This window comes from Convolutriloba macropyga, chromosome 2, assembly GCF_964194025.1.
Source record: "Convolutriloba macropyga chromosome 2, txConMacr16.3, whole genome shotgun sequence".
Lineage (NCBI taxonomy): Eukaryota > Metazoa > Xenacoelomorpha > Acoela > Convolutidae > Convolutriloba > Convolutriloba macropyga.
The window spans coordinates 76,415,408-76,433,531 of record NC_134469.1 but is presented as its reverse complement, the minus strand read 5'-3'; the positions used below and the strand labels follow the sequence as shown (position 1 = coordinate 76,433,531).

Here is an 18,124-nt window from a genome sequence, read left to right as displayed (position 1 = left end):
ATTGAAGCTAATGAAAAAACATAACTTCGGTATATGTTTTCAGTGTAAAAAAGATTATAAACGGCCGCATTGATTTTTCTTCAGATAATTGGCGACGATTATCATCGTGTCATATAATTTTGCGATAGTACATTTTTCTATAACCCAATATATGAATTGTGGCATTTCTGGGATTTAATTCATGTATACTTTACTGGGAATTGCTTTCACCTAGTTAACGTTATCTGATACTTAATGGTAGTGTTGTTAAATTATTGTAATACTGAAGTGAATTCGAAATGGTTAGTTTTGCAACAAGATTAAACGTAACATTTGCTAACAATTGCTTATGCAAACAAAAATTTCAGCGTGATCAAAGGTCGTGAAATATTCTAACGGGTTTTTGTGAAGAAAGTGGGCTAAGTAGTTCAGTTAGTGTATGTAAATTCAGAATTGGTATTATGGCCTCTCTGGTGAACGGGATTTTCAAGTACTTTAACTTAGTTTTATCACTATGTCCCCCTGTTTTCATGCTGGGGCGGGCTCTGTTCGGGTTACTAATGGCAGTTTTACTGTATATTCCTATGGTTATATGTCGCTTCGGTGTCAAACGAGTATTTCTGACTGAACCCCAAAAACGAGAACGTCCAAGTCTTGACTTCTTCAACTCGGAATCGACAAATGAGGTGGGATTTGTGACTTCCGATGGCGTTGACATTCATTTGGTAACACGCGGAGACCCAAACGGCAAAGTGGTTCTATTCCTGCATGGTTTCCCAGAGTGCTGGTACTCTTGGAGCAACCAATTGGAATTTTTTGCTAGAAATGGTTTTCGTGCTGTTGCGATGAGCATGCGCGGATACGCTGAAAGTGGCAAGCCTTCAGGAAAAGATAGCTATAAAATATTAAACCTGGTCAACGATGTGAAAGAAGCGATTGAATACCTTGGAGTCGATCAAGTGTACCTCGTTGCACATGATTGGGGTGGTGCGATTGGGTGGGTGATTGGAGCTCTACACCCGACACTTATCAAACGACTCATCATACTGAACGCTCCTTTCCATCAGATATTTTTTGACCTACAAATGGGTAACCTTCGACAATTTCTTTTGTCCTGGTATATCTACTTTTTCCAATGGCCTTACTTGCCAGAGATGGCTATTCGGATGGGAGATTTTGCTTTCCTTGAATTGTGTTTTCAGCGTCTGTTGAAGAAAGGCAGAATGTCCCAAACTGAGCTGGATTTGTTCAAGTATTACGCTTCTAAGCCTGGCGCACTGACTTGTATGGTCAACTATTATCGCATGGCCGCTAAAAACGCCAAGACCGAGGTGAAAAGGATTAAGAACATCAAAGTACCGACTTTAGTTATTTGGGGCGAGGCCGATGAGGCTCTGGTGATTGAGAACCTAAAAGGCCTGAGCAACTATGTGGATGACCTGCAAGTAACTCGACTGCCTGGTGTAACTCACTGGGTGCAGCAAGAAGACCCTGACACTGTCAATAAAGAGATTTACTCATTCATAACATGAGAGCACAATTGGCCTCGAATAAACAGGAATTATTGAGCTGAACTAAAAACTCTGCGAATATGAACAAAAAAGAACTTTTCACCCTCCTCCGTTGCTGAATATGATAATCTATAATTCACGCTGATGTTGGTAGATGTTAATTCTTAGGGCTACGATAGTTTAGCTGTCAATATAAACGAGTGTTTGTCTGAAGACGGGCACTAGTTCGTTCACAAGGTTCTACTTTTCAACCCGATTTATTTAACCCCCTTTAATTTAACACGTGTATATTTACCCCTCCCTCATTCAACTTTGCAATTAATTCACTCCGATATTGGTTTAACGCTAAAATATTTATTGATTTCGGCGACCAAATGAATAATTAGTAAAGATAAGGTTTAAAGGGCTTAAAGAACACAAACTATTAACATTCACCGTTTACACGAATAAGTTGGCCTAAATTGGGAAACGTGGTACTGCAACTTTGATATTCAGAGCAATTACAAGCAGGCAAACGCATCGCCTACTCACGAAACAGTAAAGTCAAGTGGAAGATGTGCTGATTTCAAAACGCAATAAAAACAAGGAATGTCTGGAGTTCGATTCACTTTTCTATAACTTTTCATTGTCCTAATAGGGAATAGATGAGACAACTAACTGGCTAATGGCTATATTTTAGCCTTTAGTTATCAGGTGTTTAGCGTTACTTACCTGTCAAATATCACCCATCAGTTTATAGATTAAAATCGGGGGTGAGTTGACTCTGTGAAAATGGTTATTTACACCTCAATTTTTTCACCTCATTTTGAGCTCCATTAATGGGGCGACTTAGAATTGATTTAAACTCATTTATCCTAAATTTTAGGAGTCTTAAAGATGTGAGGAAAAAATCCAAGGGTTAAAAAGTCGTTAAATTGTTGGGGGTTAAACGAATAGGAGTGAAAAACAGGACATCTTTTCACACATTTAAAACGATGATCACAGGAGGAGGAGGATGAGGAAAGAGATGCATTTTGATCATTGCAAGAACAATAGTGGGTTCTTCTGGGATTTATTGTCTGGCTTCTAATTCATATCAATGATTTATCCGGAAATTCAGTTTTTTAATTATTTCTTTATGAAGCTTCTTTTGTCATAGAAAAGTACTTCTTTCAAAACGTAAACTTCGTCTCAATTTCATGGAAAAGAAATAGTTGAAGCTTTGCAAAGGTTGAATTAAGACCACAAAAATCATTAATGAATGATATTAAAGAATGAAGTAGATTTTTATAAATTGAGCAAAAATTAATTGAGGGCAAATTTTTTTTTGTCCTTTGGAATGGATAACATCAAGAAAGGGAATTTTACGGAAGCATCGGTTCATTTGATAGTAAAAATAATTATAAGAAAGCATGTGCCACGCACAGATCTCACTGGTTACCTACTCCAAGCCAAGCTCTAGAAACTGGTGGAAAGTTTTGTTTACATTCGAGTGTTACGAACAAACATCTTAACATTTTCCTAAAATGTAGAAAACTCCCTGGTTTTTGTTGTTTCAATTCTATTATGGAATGTTTCAAACCTGATTAGGTGCTATAAATTAATGACAAAAGAAGGCACAACGAAGGGTAATTATAATTTTTGCCATTCATGATTCTGACGCAACTACACGCACAGACATTATTGGCAATATATTTTATCCATACAGGAGTTGAGAAGTCCTATGCAAGTTAATAAGAGAGAGACCTGTTTGTTGTTAGACGATTTTAAATATTTTTGGTTGAAAAAAAATTTTGGTTTTCTAAAAAATCTTTTCGTGTGTTCCCCGCATTTTTGTTGGTACCAGATTTTTCAACCAGTGAGATGGAAGGGAGATTGTTTTCTACACCTAAGTCAACATTTAAGAGAAATGTCAACATTAATCACATGTAAGATTCATAATACGCGGTCATCTCATCCAGAAACGCAATCCGCTTGTAGTACAATCTATCCCGTTCATTGTAGCCTTGATCTTCGTCCGGCAGGGGTTCGTTCAAAATTTGTGCCTCCTCTTTAAGATCAACAGTCAGGCGTGATGCACAATCACGGGTCGCAGGGTGATGGGAACCCAGTATCTGTCTTCGGATAAGCCAGGTTCGTCGGAAGCACTCGTATGCTCGTTGTCGGTTGAACTGTAATTTGAAATACACGCCCAGGTTTTTGTAAATTCTTGCCATTAGAGTCGTGAACTCCCCATATACTCCTTTGCACAGCTGTCGGGCGTGAAGAAGTAAGATAAGGCTGTCGGTAGGAGGTGATTCGGATTGTCGGAGTAGGAAGAGAGCTTCTGTCATTTTTGCCTCGGCTCTCAGGCCATCATCACCCAACTGATCACAAATCTCGTATGCCTCACACAGTGACTGCTTGGCATCATCTATGATGTCTTCATCGTCCCTTGGACAGTAGAAACAACTTCATTTAATTAAAAGTTTAACGCCCCCTCCACGTGGTGGGCACAATCAATTCATCCCACCTAACTCCCGAAAAAGTGCTACTCGACTCGAAAGGACTGCCAAAAAGACAGATTTTTGCAAGAAATGATCGTTTGTGACTTTTTGAGTGTTTTTAATCGGTATTTTTAAGTTATGACAATAGGTAATTTTTTTCTGAAAATAGCGTTCGCAAACGGTTATTCGTAGATTTTAAAATGGCCCTCTCCTAAAAATAACGGTCAAAACGTCAGTGTTTAGATTTGAGAAACGGTGGTTTCAGGTTTGGGAAACGGTCAAAAACGATCATACCGATCAAAACTACGTAAGCGCTCTTCCCTTAAAAATACTGAGCAAAAGCAATCATTTTTTATGTTCTTTGAACAAAATATCAAGTCGGGGATTTTGAGCCTATACCGCCACCTGAAAATCCCAGATTCATTACAATTAAATGAAAAAGCGGTTGAATTTGAACATTGAGAAGAAAAATTTTTGTATTACTAGTTTTGTGCCTGCTGCTTCATCATTTTGCCTCTCGCAACAGGTAGGAACTAAAAATTATTTCCACTAAATGTAAATATTTTCGCAGTTTTATTAAACAAATGTTTGATATAGATAGATGTCAAAGCAGGTGCAGTCACTATGAAAATTGATCCCTCCAGGATTCAAACCATTTCTTGCTTGCTGGGCGCTTGACGCTAATTCACCAATTCTGTTAACATTTCTTGTAAGATCTTAAACTGTAGGAATTTGAGAGTGTCTGAAGACTCATTGATTCCCAAGATGAGGTCACAGAACAGACACGTTTGACGAGGTGATCTCATGTTCAGCATGACAGGTAATAATTATATCACCTCGTCGTACTTGTTTTTGGTCTGCGACCTCATCCTGAGAATCAGCGAGTCTTCAGAGAGAGTCTGAAATTTTTACAGGTTGAGATCGTATATAAAATCATCAGAATCTCGAATTAGCGTCAAGTAAGGTGGTGAAAAACAACGGTTAATTATGCATAAAAAAGCTTCAATTTATGCAACATTACATCTCAAAAGCAACAATTGGTCATTTTTGAGGCTGTTTTAGCATTTGGTGGAACACATTGGCAATGCCGCATCATATTACATCACTGTTGTCGACAATGAACGTTCGATACAACCATGTACCAATGCGACAGTAGCAGCATTAATTTTGTCACTTACAATGGCTTAAACATTGTCCACGATTTGCTTGAGGACAAATTTGCTTGGAGAATAGGGATGTAAATGTAGGGATGTAATACTTTTTGTGTAAATGTAGTTTCAAGCAAATGTAGACAATTTAAATTTGTTCTTTTAAAGTTGTTCATTTGTCAATACGTGGCCATTGTCCAAACAATCGAGTATACATACTCAAGTTTTTCGGGTTTTCCCATGTTTTATTATTAGAGTTTTAAGCGCGCGTGAAAACGAGTAACACCATGCTAATTTATTTCTAATTTGCTTAAAGTTACTCGTTTCCCCACGGATACAGTATCTATCCGGAGGTTGGTGGCAGAGCAATTCAGGGCTGAATCATGCCAAAGACATTCTGTTTTTAGTATGGCCAGTACTCTGTTCGTCACAATTTTGCACTGACCAGTGTTGATTCGCTTTTAAGCGAGTTTTGCTTTATATGCGATTCAAACTTCCACGTGGGTACTTGTAATAATTGATTTGTTTGACAATTCGTAACCACTAAGCTAAATAGGTTTTGTGGTAATTGGTTGCAAATTAGTTGATGTATAAAAAGTGTATGCAAATATACTACTATCTATAAGCTACAAAATTGTGACTTTACTCAGTCCTAATGTTGGGCTATGAGTGTTTTAGACTACACAGTATAAGTTTAGCCTGGGCGAACTCTATGACCTCAAGATAATCATGATGATGAAAAACTGCACCATAAAAAATCTGGAGATGCAATGTTCCAAAACTTATTATAGCTGCGAAGCTGTAAGCTGAGCGTAGCTCTATTGCGGTGCTCTTGGGTTTTTTACAATTCAAAGAATTTGAATTGTATTGGGGCGCTGTCTTTTTTTTAAAGATCTGTTCACACATTTTCATGATTTTTGAAGTCAAATTGGAGTAGTGATTTTGGTCACGCCGAAACAGGAAATGGAGCGAAAAAGCGAATGGTTTTGCGGCGTGAACTTTTTTCGCTCTAATTTAAGTAGAGTGAGAAAACGGTGTTTGAACAAAAATTCGGTTTCTCGGTAGTGGTTTTTTTGTTCACATGCGGCAATTTCACTCTAATTTTTACTGTTTTTTCGATTTTCTGGATCGGATTTTTTTCTAGATGGTTTTCCCAATCCATTCACAGCTCATTCTAGGCCTTGTTTTTTGTTTGAATTAAATTTTCATTTCTCGCTAGTGGTTTTTTTTGTTCAGATGTGGCATTTTGACATTGATTTTCTGTTTTTTTTTCTTATTTTTTTAATCTGATTTCTTTTCAAAATGGTTTTCTCAATTCACTCATAGTCCATTCTAGGTCTGGTTTTCTGTTTAGTCAATGAAAATTCTTTGAATTGTACGTCAGGACTTGTCCTGCTATGTTTTTTAATTCGTCGTCTGACGCTCTTTTTTCGTTTTACATTTATTCACACAGCAAAGCTGAAAAAGTCAAATTTTCTGAATGACTTCTTCCTCTCACTAACGCTATTTGCGCGCGTGACGTCATTTCTCACTCGCTTTAGCAAAAGTTTTTAGGTTATTTGCGTGATTAGATTTTGATGATACGTGACTTACCTCACTCAATAAAATGACTTATGAACTTTAAAACTTAGGTTTAGTTTGAATTTGTTTAAGGTTAAAGGAACTCATTCGTGCAGTAAAGGTCCCTAATAAGAGGCTTCTGTGGAATTAATTTTAGCCAGCTTTATTAATTTATCGCTGAATGTTTTTTAGCTTAGTTTTTTGAGCGGCGTCGATTTAGTTTTCAACTTAGGTCTGTATCTGTTTCTATCTCTATTATATGGCACGCAGGTCTATTCTTTCGCTGCTATTCCGGCAATCTGCCGGCTATTTTTTTAAAGTTTTTACTCTTGATTTGTGCTGGTTTGGCGATGAAATGCTCTGAGACTCAAGTCTGGGTAATTACCGAAATGTAAAAAAACCCAATTGGTGAAATAGTAATTGCGAATTAAAAAATTACTCCTCTCGATACTAATTGCGAATTAAAAAAAAATTGGTTTTGAAATTACCAAAGACAAGAACAATTAGGTCTTTGAAATTGATGTCAAATAATTACTAATAAGATTCGGGCAATACAGCTTTAGGATCTTTTCAACAGTTGCCCCCCCCCTTTGCAAAAGGAGTGGCTATTCTTGATTGGAATTTAAGCGAGCCATTTATTAACCAATCAGAGACGACTAATAATTTTCCACGCATGCACATCATATGTTAAATTGAATAGAATAAAATACGCCATTATATGGCAACTAGCCGAACCGGAATACAAAGCGATAACAATTTCCGACTGGCGGGTCGGTGGGCGCGCTTCGCCGCGATAACCGACCCGCGATTTCCGGATTACACCCCACAGCGCATGAGAGGCATGGCCATGAACAGCGGTCTGCAATTGCGCTTAAACTATATTCGACTATCTAAACTGTAGGCTAAGTAATATCGTGGTAAAGTATAGCACAGAAGGGGTGGCGATTCTCTACTAGGTACCAAAGGGGGGGGGCAATTGTTGAAAAAATCCCAGCTGTAGGCCAATTAGATGCTCAAAATAGTTTTGTTTGCACAAAACGCAAAATTTATTGAAATCTTCCTTTTCGGACATTGGCCACGTAATGGTTTTTTCAGCCTTTTTTGAACTATTAAAAAGATCTTTCAACCTTATAACTCATGCATACCTCTCGGTCTTGAGGACAATCTGAAGCGCGTATGCTTTAATGATGAATGTTTTGCACAGCTTGCGTAGATCCAGAAGTCCTTTCTTTGCTTTTCCCCCTTCCTCTCCCTCCCCATCTTCCTCGCCATTTTCATCATCCTCCTCCTCAGCTTCTTCCTGCTTTTCCTTCTGCTTCTTTGTGATGTCATCGCAAATGTCTACTATCTTCTTGTACTTCTTGCGCACCTTAAAAAAAGGCCACTGAAGAGTTTAAAAAATAGGCCACTGAAAAGGTATAAAATAGGCGACTAAGTTCATTTCAATAATATGTTGCAAACACAGGCAGTTAAGACAATTTCGCTAAAAGTTCAACAGCTACCATGCTTTTTCTTTTTTTGCTGCATATTGTTTTAAAATGAACAAAATCGAATAAGTCTTCAGTTTCACAAAAACACAGCTGCCCTTCAGAGAAAAGAAAATGAATCTATTCTACCCCCCCCCCAGTGTTTGTACGCCCACCACTTTTAGTTTATTTCTTGTTATATAGCACTTTACCATGTCAAAGATAGCGCGTGTGCCTGGGGGGTGGGGTTACTGAAGATCTTGTCAGACAAAAATTACAACATAAATTTTTGTCTGGGAAGATCTTCAGTATTATCGTTTTTCTTGCAAGATTTTACAACTTTTTGCAAGATAAAATCTTGTCTTGAAAAAGGGTTGTAATGATTGTTAAGTTAGTAATTATAATCTCACCCCTGAATTCAATTTCTTAGTCTCCCAGTGTGCCCACTCTGCAAGAACAGACAGTCCCATCCATAGAGACATTTTGAGGCTGTTGTGTTTGGAGTAGGCCAGCAACAACTTCATCTCCAACTTCCTCCCGTCCTCTTCTTCGAACCCAAGTGCCTTTTTCACAAACATCTTCGCGTGATCAAAAGAACCCGCATCGCATAGAACCATCGCTGCCTAGTAGAAGTGTTTCCCAACCTCACAAAGAATCGGAAGCATTTTTGTTCATATTTGAATATTTTAAACTGTAAACTTTATTGGCAAATAGTATCCTGTCCATCTTGTCAATATTTAGTATTTTATAACAATTATTAGCTAACGATGAGCTAAACCAATTTTGCTCTAATACAAGTAACGATAGGGTATCCTGTATCAGGGCGATTGTGATTTTGTAAAAAACTTCTCTAATGGTTAGTTTGCAGATCCCCAGCGAAGCAGCTTTATGAAACAACAGTGTTGAAGCTTTTGAATTTATTAAATGTTAACCGCGAGAAAATTAAATCTTCACTTGCGTTCCCGTTGAATATCATTAAGACTTTTTGTAAAAAAAAACTAGCTCAAAATGACAACAAAAGAACCATAAATTTTGAAAGGTATCTAAAACACTCAAAATTTCTCAAAAATACTGATTAAGCCCTAAAAACATCAGTCAAAAGGTTTAACGAACAGAGAAACTATTGTTTGGGCCAACAAAAAGTTAACGAGATCTCTCAATAATTAGGCTAAGATACAAAAATGATACGATGCTGTAAAATCTTTCGTGTTTTATAATTTCGTATCAATTTTGTAAATGAAACTTTTCCTTTTTTGTTTTGAATTTCGTCAATTTTTCGAAGTGTAGAAAATCAGAACAAAAAAAGAGAAAAATTTAACTCTTACTTTTCAGACTTTTATTTTTTGAAGAAAAATAATTTAAAAGTCAACTAAAAACCATTAGCTATAAACAGATATCAGTTATTGAGTTCATTTATATGTCTATACTTGGCCACTGAGACCTCTTATTTCCCAATATATGCCATACGACAAAAAATGATAAATACAGGACAAAAACTACCAATTTCTGCATGAGAGCGTTTTCGCATCCCTTAAAATTATGACTTACAAAACCAATGAATGATTTTATTTTTTATTTCATGGTTGAAATTTTTAAAAAATAGGTACTCAACGACGAAATTGTAAAAAGCATAATAAACGAAGTGATCAGAATGTTGCGGTTTTTTTTATTGAAAGCGTGGTTTTTTATTGCAAGCTTTTATGGTTTTGATAATCAAAAAAGTTGTGAAAATGCTTGTAATGGCGTTGCTGATGATTTCAGCCTGTAATCTCGTTGCTAGAATATATATGTTACGCGTTCTTTCCGTTTGGATTTTTCAGTAATCCGACAGATATGTTCATTAACAAAAAACAACAGCAAAAATAGGCAATGGTGCACAAATATCAAAAGGTTGTTCGAAAACTCGTACTAACACAACCAAGAAGCTGTTTTGTATGAATGACTGCCACAATGTTTAGTTTACGTCTTCTATGAAATAAAATTTGACGTGTATTTAGAGGAATAAGCTTAAATTTGACAGAAATGAGATAAAAAAAATGACAAGTTCATAAAATCACAGAGCATTTATGTTCAATGAGATAAGAGACTTCAGATAACAACCCAATGCGATGTATAGGCTCACTTAGACCTCCAGAAGAAGCCATTTTTATCTTTGATCAGTTGTAATTAAAAATCGGACTACAAAAAGAATAAAAATGAAAGCAAAACACAAGAATTCAAATAGAGTTTACTAAAACTATTAGTCAAATAAAAAACCCTTAGTTTTTTTCTGAAAACAAGCTAATTCTAATTTTAACCTATTTTTAAATAATTGAGAGCTGGAACTAATTGTGCTCTTAATTGAGACTTTTGGTAGCGATAAACATTAAAAGACTATATAAAAGGCAAAATATTTTGAAAATTAAAGGCAGCAATAAAAAAAAAAGTCAAAAAATTCGTGAATGTAAGAATCCATGGTGAGATCAAACCTATCCCTGATTTTGTCGCACTCCAAAAAAACCATGCGTTTGTTCCAAATGTTTGTGAATTAGATCAGTTATTTATTTCAAAAATTTAAAAAAACATTGATGCGCATTGTGTAATTATTGAGTTAATTTTGCCGAAAAAGCTTGAAAATTTTAATTCTAGGAGACTTTATGGGGCGCCGTAAGTGAACTAGTTCTCTTTTGGAAATTGCGGAGATTGTGTCAGTGGTTTCTAGTTCTCTACTTCTGGGAAACTTTTTTTGAAGAAATTACCTCAAAAATTTTAGCCAAAAAATTAAATCAAACAATTCAGCAATGCCCTTTTATCTTCAATGAAAACAATAACAGTCTATCTGTGAAAATTATTACATTAATTAAATTTCTAGTAGCAAAATTGAGCCTAATTTCAGCGAAAATTACAGAAATTATGAATGAAGACTGTCGAATATTCACAAAACTTTAAACCTCAATAACTCCCTTAAAAACGAAAGTCGAAAAAAAATTATACTTCCATATTCTAGGATGTGCGTTCTTTCTAATGATACCACTCACAACTGTCTACGATGAATAGATTGATCGGCCAAAATTGACTGAACAAAAAAAACATTTAAGTATATATTGCCTCCCTCGCCACTAGAGTGGGTGTCGGATCAAAATAGATGTCATGGATATGTTATCGAGAACCCCAAAAAAGAGCAGATTTAGTAGCTTTTTTTCAAGGCTGAAATGGAAAGAAATTAGGTACATAAAGACAAAATTGTAAAAAGCATAATTATTAATCAAAGTGATCAGGATGCCGTGAAATCATAGTTTTTTATTGCAAGCGTTTATGGTTTTGATAATCAGAAAAGTTGTGAAAAGGCGTGTAATGGAGTTGCTGATAATTTCAAACACTGATTATTATATGCTCGTAGAAATTATTTCTTTGGTAAAAAGCAGAATCCAAAACAGTGCTGTCCTAATTGACGGCAAAATTTGAAGAAATGTTAGATACACATTTGCATAGTATTTTTTGAGAAAAATTGACACTCAATTTGTTTTTACAAGTCTTGGTTTCCGTGCTGCTTTTACTTACTTTTTTACTTGCATTTAAATGAATTACCTTTGATTATTTCCGTTATTTAGTAAATTATGAATTGCCGTAAAATTGCCGAGACAAAATGGAATTGCCGTGACAAAAATGGAATGCCGTAGAAAGGGCATGTTGAGTTAAATTTCCACGCTAGATCTTGCCATGTCTTGATAAGATCATGTAATGCCGTTTTTATTGAAACTTAAGCAAAGATCCTACATATTTGGACATTTTTTCATTTCTTTTCTATCCCTAATCTTATCAGAACCTCATCTAAATATTTCACATTTCGTTTCACTTGGAAGCTTTTTTTTGAATTGCCGTAAAATTGCCGAGACAAAAGGGAATTGCCGTGACAAAAATGGAATGCCGTAGAAAGAGCATGTTGAGTTAAATTTCCACGCTAGATCTTGCCATGTCTTGATAAGATCATGTAATGCCGTTTTTATTGAAACTTAAGCAAAGATCCTACACATTTGGACATTTTTTCATTTCTTTTCTATCCCTAATCTTATCAGAACCTCCTCTAAATATTTTACATTTCGTTTCACTTGGAAGCTTTTTTTCTGTCTGTGAAGTTACGAGGAAACAATTTCTATGCCTGATGTAAGTAAGTAGCCTTATCTTGATCGGAAATTTCGCCATCGTGCAGAACTGCGTCCGCCTGTGTCCTCACTGTATGAATAATCTTGTCAAATTTAAATTTGGACAGGGAAGCCCAAAATTTAACCGAATCAGCCGGATTTGTGCCCGTGCTGAGGATCCGATCATCATAGAGATCCTGAATGAGCTTCCACTCCACTTTATCAATCTTCGTTTCCTTCGAGAGCTTTTCCCCCAGGTTCGACCAAGACTTCTTGAAAGTGTTAGTGACCGCTGTTGATAAAGTTGCAATTGATGACTTTTTTCGACGTTTCAAAGATTTTCCAAGATTCAAACATTTGAGGAGTTTCCTTTCGTGACCGAGTTTCAGTCCCAATTGCTTTACGTCTTCGACTGTCATTTCGAGTACAACGTCGAGGAACTCGAACCCGTTTTCGAACAAAGCCTCAGTTACCTGTCGTGGAATTCTGTTCTTAGCTAGCCAGTCGGCTAAATCCGGGTCGCAGTTCAAATTGGACATACTCGTTGGCATAGAGCCCAAACTTGCACAGTTAAGTTTAGAAATTGAATCCTGGTTGACAAGAAGCTCGACCAATTGAGAAGCTCGCAAGTCGGAGGGCAAATTGTTCACGTCACCCATGAATTCGATGCGACATTTGGGACAGGGCAAGGTACCATCAGTGTTGTTTTTGCTCTGCCACTCAGAGAGACAGTCTCGACAGAATGTGTGACTGCACGGAAGGAGACAGGGGTCGTAGAACATCTCTTGGCAGATCTCGCAAGTCACGAAGTCCTGGAACATACGGCGCTGAGGGTCAAGTGCCTCGCCTACTTCAGACCCGTGTACCTCTGACATGATTGCGTCACACTTCTTCACAACCGACTGGAACACCCCATCCCATTGCTGTCTCTCTTCTGCAAATTAAACCTCTGGTATGACTTAAACTGAAACCGCAGATGAACTTAATTCAACTGATGATCGTATGAAATTTCTTCAATACAATAAAGTTCCCCTGTGGATCCCTGTGGAAATTCTGAACATTTTTTTCCGAGAATCAATATTAAAATTATTAGACAGAAAATTTGTCATGCTCTGAGTTTGATAATCTCCCGAGATTTATGCCCGTACTTAACTCGAATGCAAATTCAGTACTGAGTCAGAGTCTAATTCAGGTCACATTTTGCACTGAATTTGTCTAATTCAGAGCTAACTCAGCGATTCATTCTCAGTTATCTTCTGATTCAGAATAATACTGAATATGTTCTCTGAATTTTGCTCTGATTCAGAGAAATTCAGAAATCCCTTCACAGTTGGTTCTGAAATCCTTCTGAATCAGTACTAAAACTGGAAAATTCTCTGAAATTGTTCTGACTCAGTACTGATTGTCACGGAGTCTTAGGTACAGTTGTGTACAGCACTTACGTTTGACGAGACAGTGGAAGTTTGCTGTGATGCAGTGTGAGACTGGGTACCTCTCTGGTTCGATCCAGTCGAAACCTCCGATCACAATCGGGATGAATTGTGGACTGCCCTTCTTGTTGAAGACAGAGTAGGCACAGTTGAACTCAGAGATGCACTCCCCACTGTTAGCCCAGTTCTCATCCAGAAACACGACCATGATCTTACAATTGGCTGCGTTGGAAGTGATGCTTTTCCTAAACTTAAATTACATTACTAAACTCTACTACGGTTCACAATAAACAGAGACGAATTTTGATGCTAAACTGTTTCTTTTTAAACGGGTTGAAATTGATAATCTTTAATTGGTATTACCCTAATCGAGGGGTGGACCATTTAAAAATAAAATTGAAGCAGAGTTCATTTCCCGACCTTAATTACATGGTTGAGCACGATACTAAAGTTGGCCCAAATCTTTATATAGGTCTACCAGCTGTCTTTTTGTCATGCACAAAGTTGGTCTGCTAGTGATCTCTTGAAGTCCAAAAGACGATTAACTCAAAGTCTGGTAAGAACTAGTTTGTTCACAGGGTCTGATAGAGCTGGAAAGCAAGAAAAGTGGCCACCTTGCATCATCTGCTAGAAAATGGCTATCTTGAAAGTTTCACTGGAAAAATGTCAAACTGCCAGTTCTGCTAGAAGAGAAATGAGATTATCTTGAAAATTCTGAGAGAACAAAAAATTTAACCCTTGAATTTCTGCTGGAAACCAATTTATTTTGCAAGCTCTGCAAGTTTTGCTAGAAATTTTCCGTCTGTCAAATTCTGCCAAAAGAGAAAAGTCTACTCTACAAAAAAGTTTAATCTACAACAAAATATTAATCCTGCAATCTCTGCGATCAAGAAAATTTAAGAATATCTTTGCAGAGACTTGTTTTTTTTTCAAATTCTGCAAAAGAAGTTTCCCTACAGATCCTGTTAGAAAATTGTAATTCTGCAACTTGCTTCGCAATTTTTGTTGGAAAAAACTTCTGCCGGAGACCTTTTTAAATGCAAAATGTATTAATGCATGTTAGCTTGCAAGGTTTTGTAGACCATAATTGTTAATTGTGCAACTCAGGCCAGAAAACGGATTTCTTGTAAGTTCTGCGAAAACAAAAATTTATACAACAAATTCAGCTTGAGAGTGATGACCTTGTAAAGAAACATCTCGCCGGAAAAAAACTCAGATTTTCAAGGACCACGAAGAAGTGGATAAAACAAGGATTCCAACCACCAGTAAAATTTGTCCCTTTCTCTTAACGCTAATCGCGCATCTCGAATGGGGCCTAATTTTACTGTTTGTTGGAATCCTTGTTTTATCCACTACTATCTATTAGCTCTAAATTTGATAAAAATTAAAATTAAAATCAAAAATTAAAAAAAATCAAAAAATCAAAGCAAAATTTACATTTCACTCTTAAAGAGTGATTCACTCTTATTCGGAGTGATCCCCCAGTAGAAAAGATCGCTCTTTTTCGCTCTTAAAGAGTGAATCCCCCTTTTTGATTTTTTAAATTTTTTTTATACTTTTTATTTCAAATTATCTATACTTTTCAATAAATTTATCTTTTCTTTTATTTTTTCTATATTTATTCCATTATTAATAAGAAATGATACAAAATTATAGTATTTACATGAACAACTATCAGTGAAACTGCTCAACGGAGCTGTTTTGCAAATTCGCAGATCCTCTGTTTGGTTAATAACTAAAGGACTTACAGCTCTAGGACTTTGCCAACTAGGATTAATTGTTTTATCCACGAAGCGGTTACAACGATCAGTTATATCAGGGAACCTGCTTTGCAGATTTCTACTAAATCCTCTAGTCAATTCTATATCTGGATGTTGTTTCTTTACATGAGCCCGTATGCCATCATATCTCACAACAGAAGTACAATATGGACAATTAACTTTAGCTGAAGTACAACTTCTACATGTATACTTACCCTCATCAAAATTATTTAGTGGTTTTATATAATTACACTTATTACAACATCTAGTTAATACTTCTGAGCTGGGATTAAGGTTAGGGTTAGGGATAAGGTTAGGGTTAGGGTTGGGGATAAGGTTAGGGTTAGGGTTGGGGTTACGATCTGAGTTAGAGTTATAGTCATAGATAGAACCAGAACTAAAGCTAGAACTGGGGTTAGAACCAGAACCAGAACTAGAACTAGAACTAGAACTAGGGTTAGAATTAGAGTTAGAATTAGGGTTAGAACTAGAACTAAGGTTAGAACTAGAATTAGAATTAGAATTAGAACTGGGGTTAGAACTAGAATTAGAACTAGAACTAGATTCATTTTTTAAAGAACAACCCCATGGAGAAAAATCATTAGCACAAATACCACTTAATATTATATTACCGCACATACATTTATCAGTTTTATCTTTATGAAATGATTCATAATGATATTTTAAAACAGCAATGTTTCCACATTTATAGTTACACTCTAAACATTGTAAAAGCATTTATAATAGGGTAAACTATCAGTGAAAGTGCTTCGCAGATAATATTTACCTAATCCTTCACAGGGTAAAATTTAGCCATGATTTCAATTAAATCTTTAGTATTATCTTTAGTTGTGATACACTCTGTTAAATATTTATTTCCTAAAGTATTGAGTGTATTAGTTTTACATCTCTTATCTAAGATTAAATCAAGGTCTAATTCTTTTTTATCTTTAACAAAATTTATAATCCCTTCTCTAAATTCTTCATTTTTTATATATAGTTTGTTTAAAAACCTTCCTCCCTTTCTATTCAAAATTCCCATCTCTTCATTGACGAAGTCACAGTTACACTGATCAGTATAACTGCTTCCCCGATCTATATATTCCTCTTGTATCAGGGAACCTGCTTCGCAGATTGTATTTCGTGTTTCACCTTCCAACTCTTCTCCATATCCAACATTAACTAATGTATTTACTCTACTCAACATTGTACTTGCTCCCATTGCTACAGTTCCAGCATTTCTTGATATTGAATTAGGATAAAAACAATTAAATATAAATAAACCTGCGCCTATAATTCCACCAATATTTGATAAAATTTTCATACACTTTCCCATAATCATTTCTTTAGTTAAAACATCATTCTGTATTTTAATATTATTTCAAGTAAGAAGTTTAATAAAATAAAACTGCTAATTATCATGATTAATAACATTTCTATCTGTTGTATTAATCATTAGTGGTTTCATATATGCTATAAGTTTATATATATCTTCTCTTTCTAAATCATCTTTTAAACTAAGAGCTTTTAAATCAAGGAAACCAACTTTTGAATCATATATCATTGTTCTATTACTACTAATAATAATAAAAGTAATTTCCTTTTTATTATATTTAGTTATACCATAACGAAGTTCATCTGACATTCCATCTGTACAATTATAATAGTTACTATTTAATTCACTAATTATTTTATTGAAGTCATGTTCACATTTATATATCTCATTAAAGTTTTTAAATAGGTCAGGTCCATTATAAGTTGTTAAATAAATAGTATCACAACTCATTCTTGCTGTATTAATTATTTGAGCTGGTTTATGACACATTACAATCATTTGAATATTATAATGTCTACCTTCAGTAAAATGATAACCTATATCCTTTTTTTACCTATCACCCATATCATCAAGTACTATTACACAATTTTGAAATTTATGCATATTATTTTTTGTGATCATATTTATATCACATTTATTAAACCCAGTATAAAACCTATTAGACTCAGGATCTATCCAGTCTCTATCATCTTTACAAACTATAACTATGGACTTTTGATCTTGAACTTGATCAGTGAACGAACTTTGTTCGTGGTTTACCAAACTGCTTCGCAGATCTTGATCTTGATCTTGAACTTGATCTCGATCTTGATCTTGATCTTGATCTTGATCTTGGTTTTGGACTGAGTATCACTTCAAATATTGTCTAATAAAATATGTTTTGGCTGTACCAGTTCCACCATAAACAATAGTATGTAGTGGTGACTTTTCATATTCAAATCTAACTAGACTCCTATCCATAAATCCACCAAAGCTTTCTTCTAGTTTTGTATATTTACTTGGTCTTGAATCATATATTATATAACAAATTCCAATTATAATAATAAAAATAAAAACTGCACTACCTGTTTCCATTTTTATATAGTAAATATAGATTTGATTTAGATTTAGACTTAGACTTATAATTAGACTTAGATTTAATAAATTTATTATATAAAAATGCTCATCCTAACTTTTGAGGAATTCAATAATAAATTTAATATTGATAATAATGCTATGAGTGATATCAGAATAAAAGATATAGGTAAAGATATAAGTCTAACACCAATTGAGATTGTAATGAGAGATCAAACTCCAGATAGTATCAGGGATCCTACTTCTAACATTATTGTAAATCTACATCCAACTG

At 35.4% G+C, this 18,124-nt stretch overlaps 2 protein-coding genes across 4 annotated transcripts in view; one reads left to right on the top strand and one right to left on the bottom strand.

Moving 5' to 3' along the window:
• The first annotated feature begins 316 nt into the window (after positions 1-316).
• Positions 317-1,643, top strand: LOC142335471 (AB hydrolase superfamily protein YfhM-like). The gene has a single exon (XM_075383985.1). It carries the CDS (start codon positions 441-443, stop codon positions 1,509-1,511), a length of 1,071 nt encoding a protein of 356 aa, XP_075240100.1. The 5' UTR covers positions 317-440; the 3' UTR covers positions 1,512-1,643.
• Positions 1,644-3,292: 1,649 nt separating this feature from the next.
• The window catches only part of LOC142335469 (uncharacterized), a 37,440-nt gene continuing 22,608 nt past the window's right edge, over positions 3,293-18,124 (bottom strand). For all 3 annotated transcript variants that reach the window (XM_075383982.1, XM_075383983.1, XM_075383984.1), the window contains exons 3-7: positions 13,693-13,925; positions 12,268-13,184; positions 8,540-8,752; positions 7,809-8,032; positions 3,293-3,902 (exon numbers count right to left, since the gene is read on the bottom strand). In XM_075383982.1, the coding sequence (XP_075240097.1) occupies positions 3,392-3,902; positions 7,809-8,032; positions 8,540-8,752; positions 12,268-13,184; positions 13,693-13,925 (2,098 nt within the window). In that variant the 3' untranslated portion in view covers positions 3,293-3,391. The remainder of the gene's footprint in view (positions 3,903-7,808; positions 8,033-8,539; positions 8,753-12,267; positions 13,185-13,692; positions 13,926-18,124) is intronic.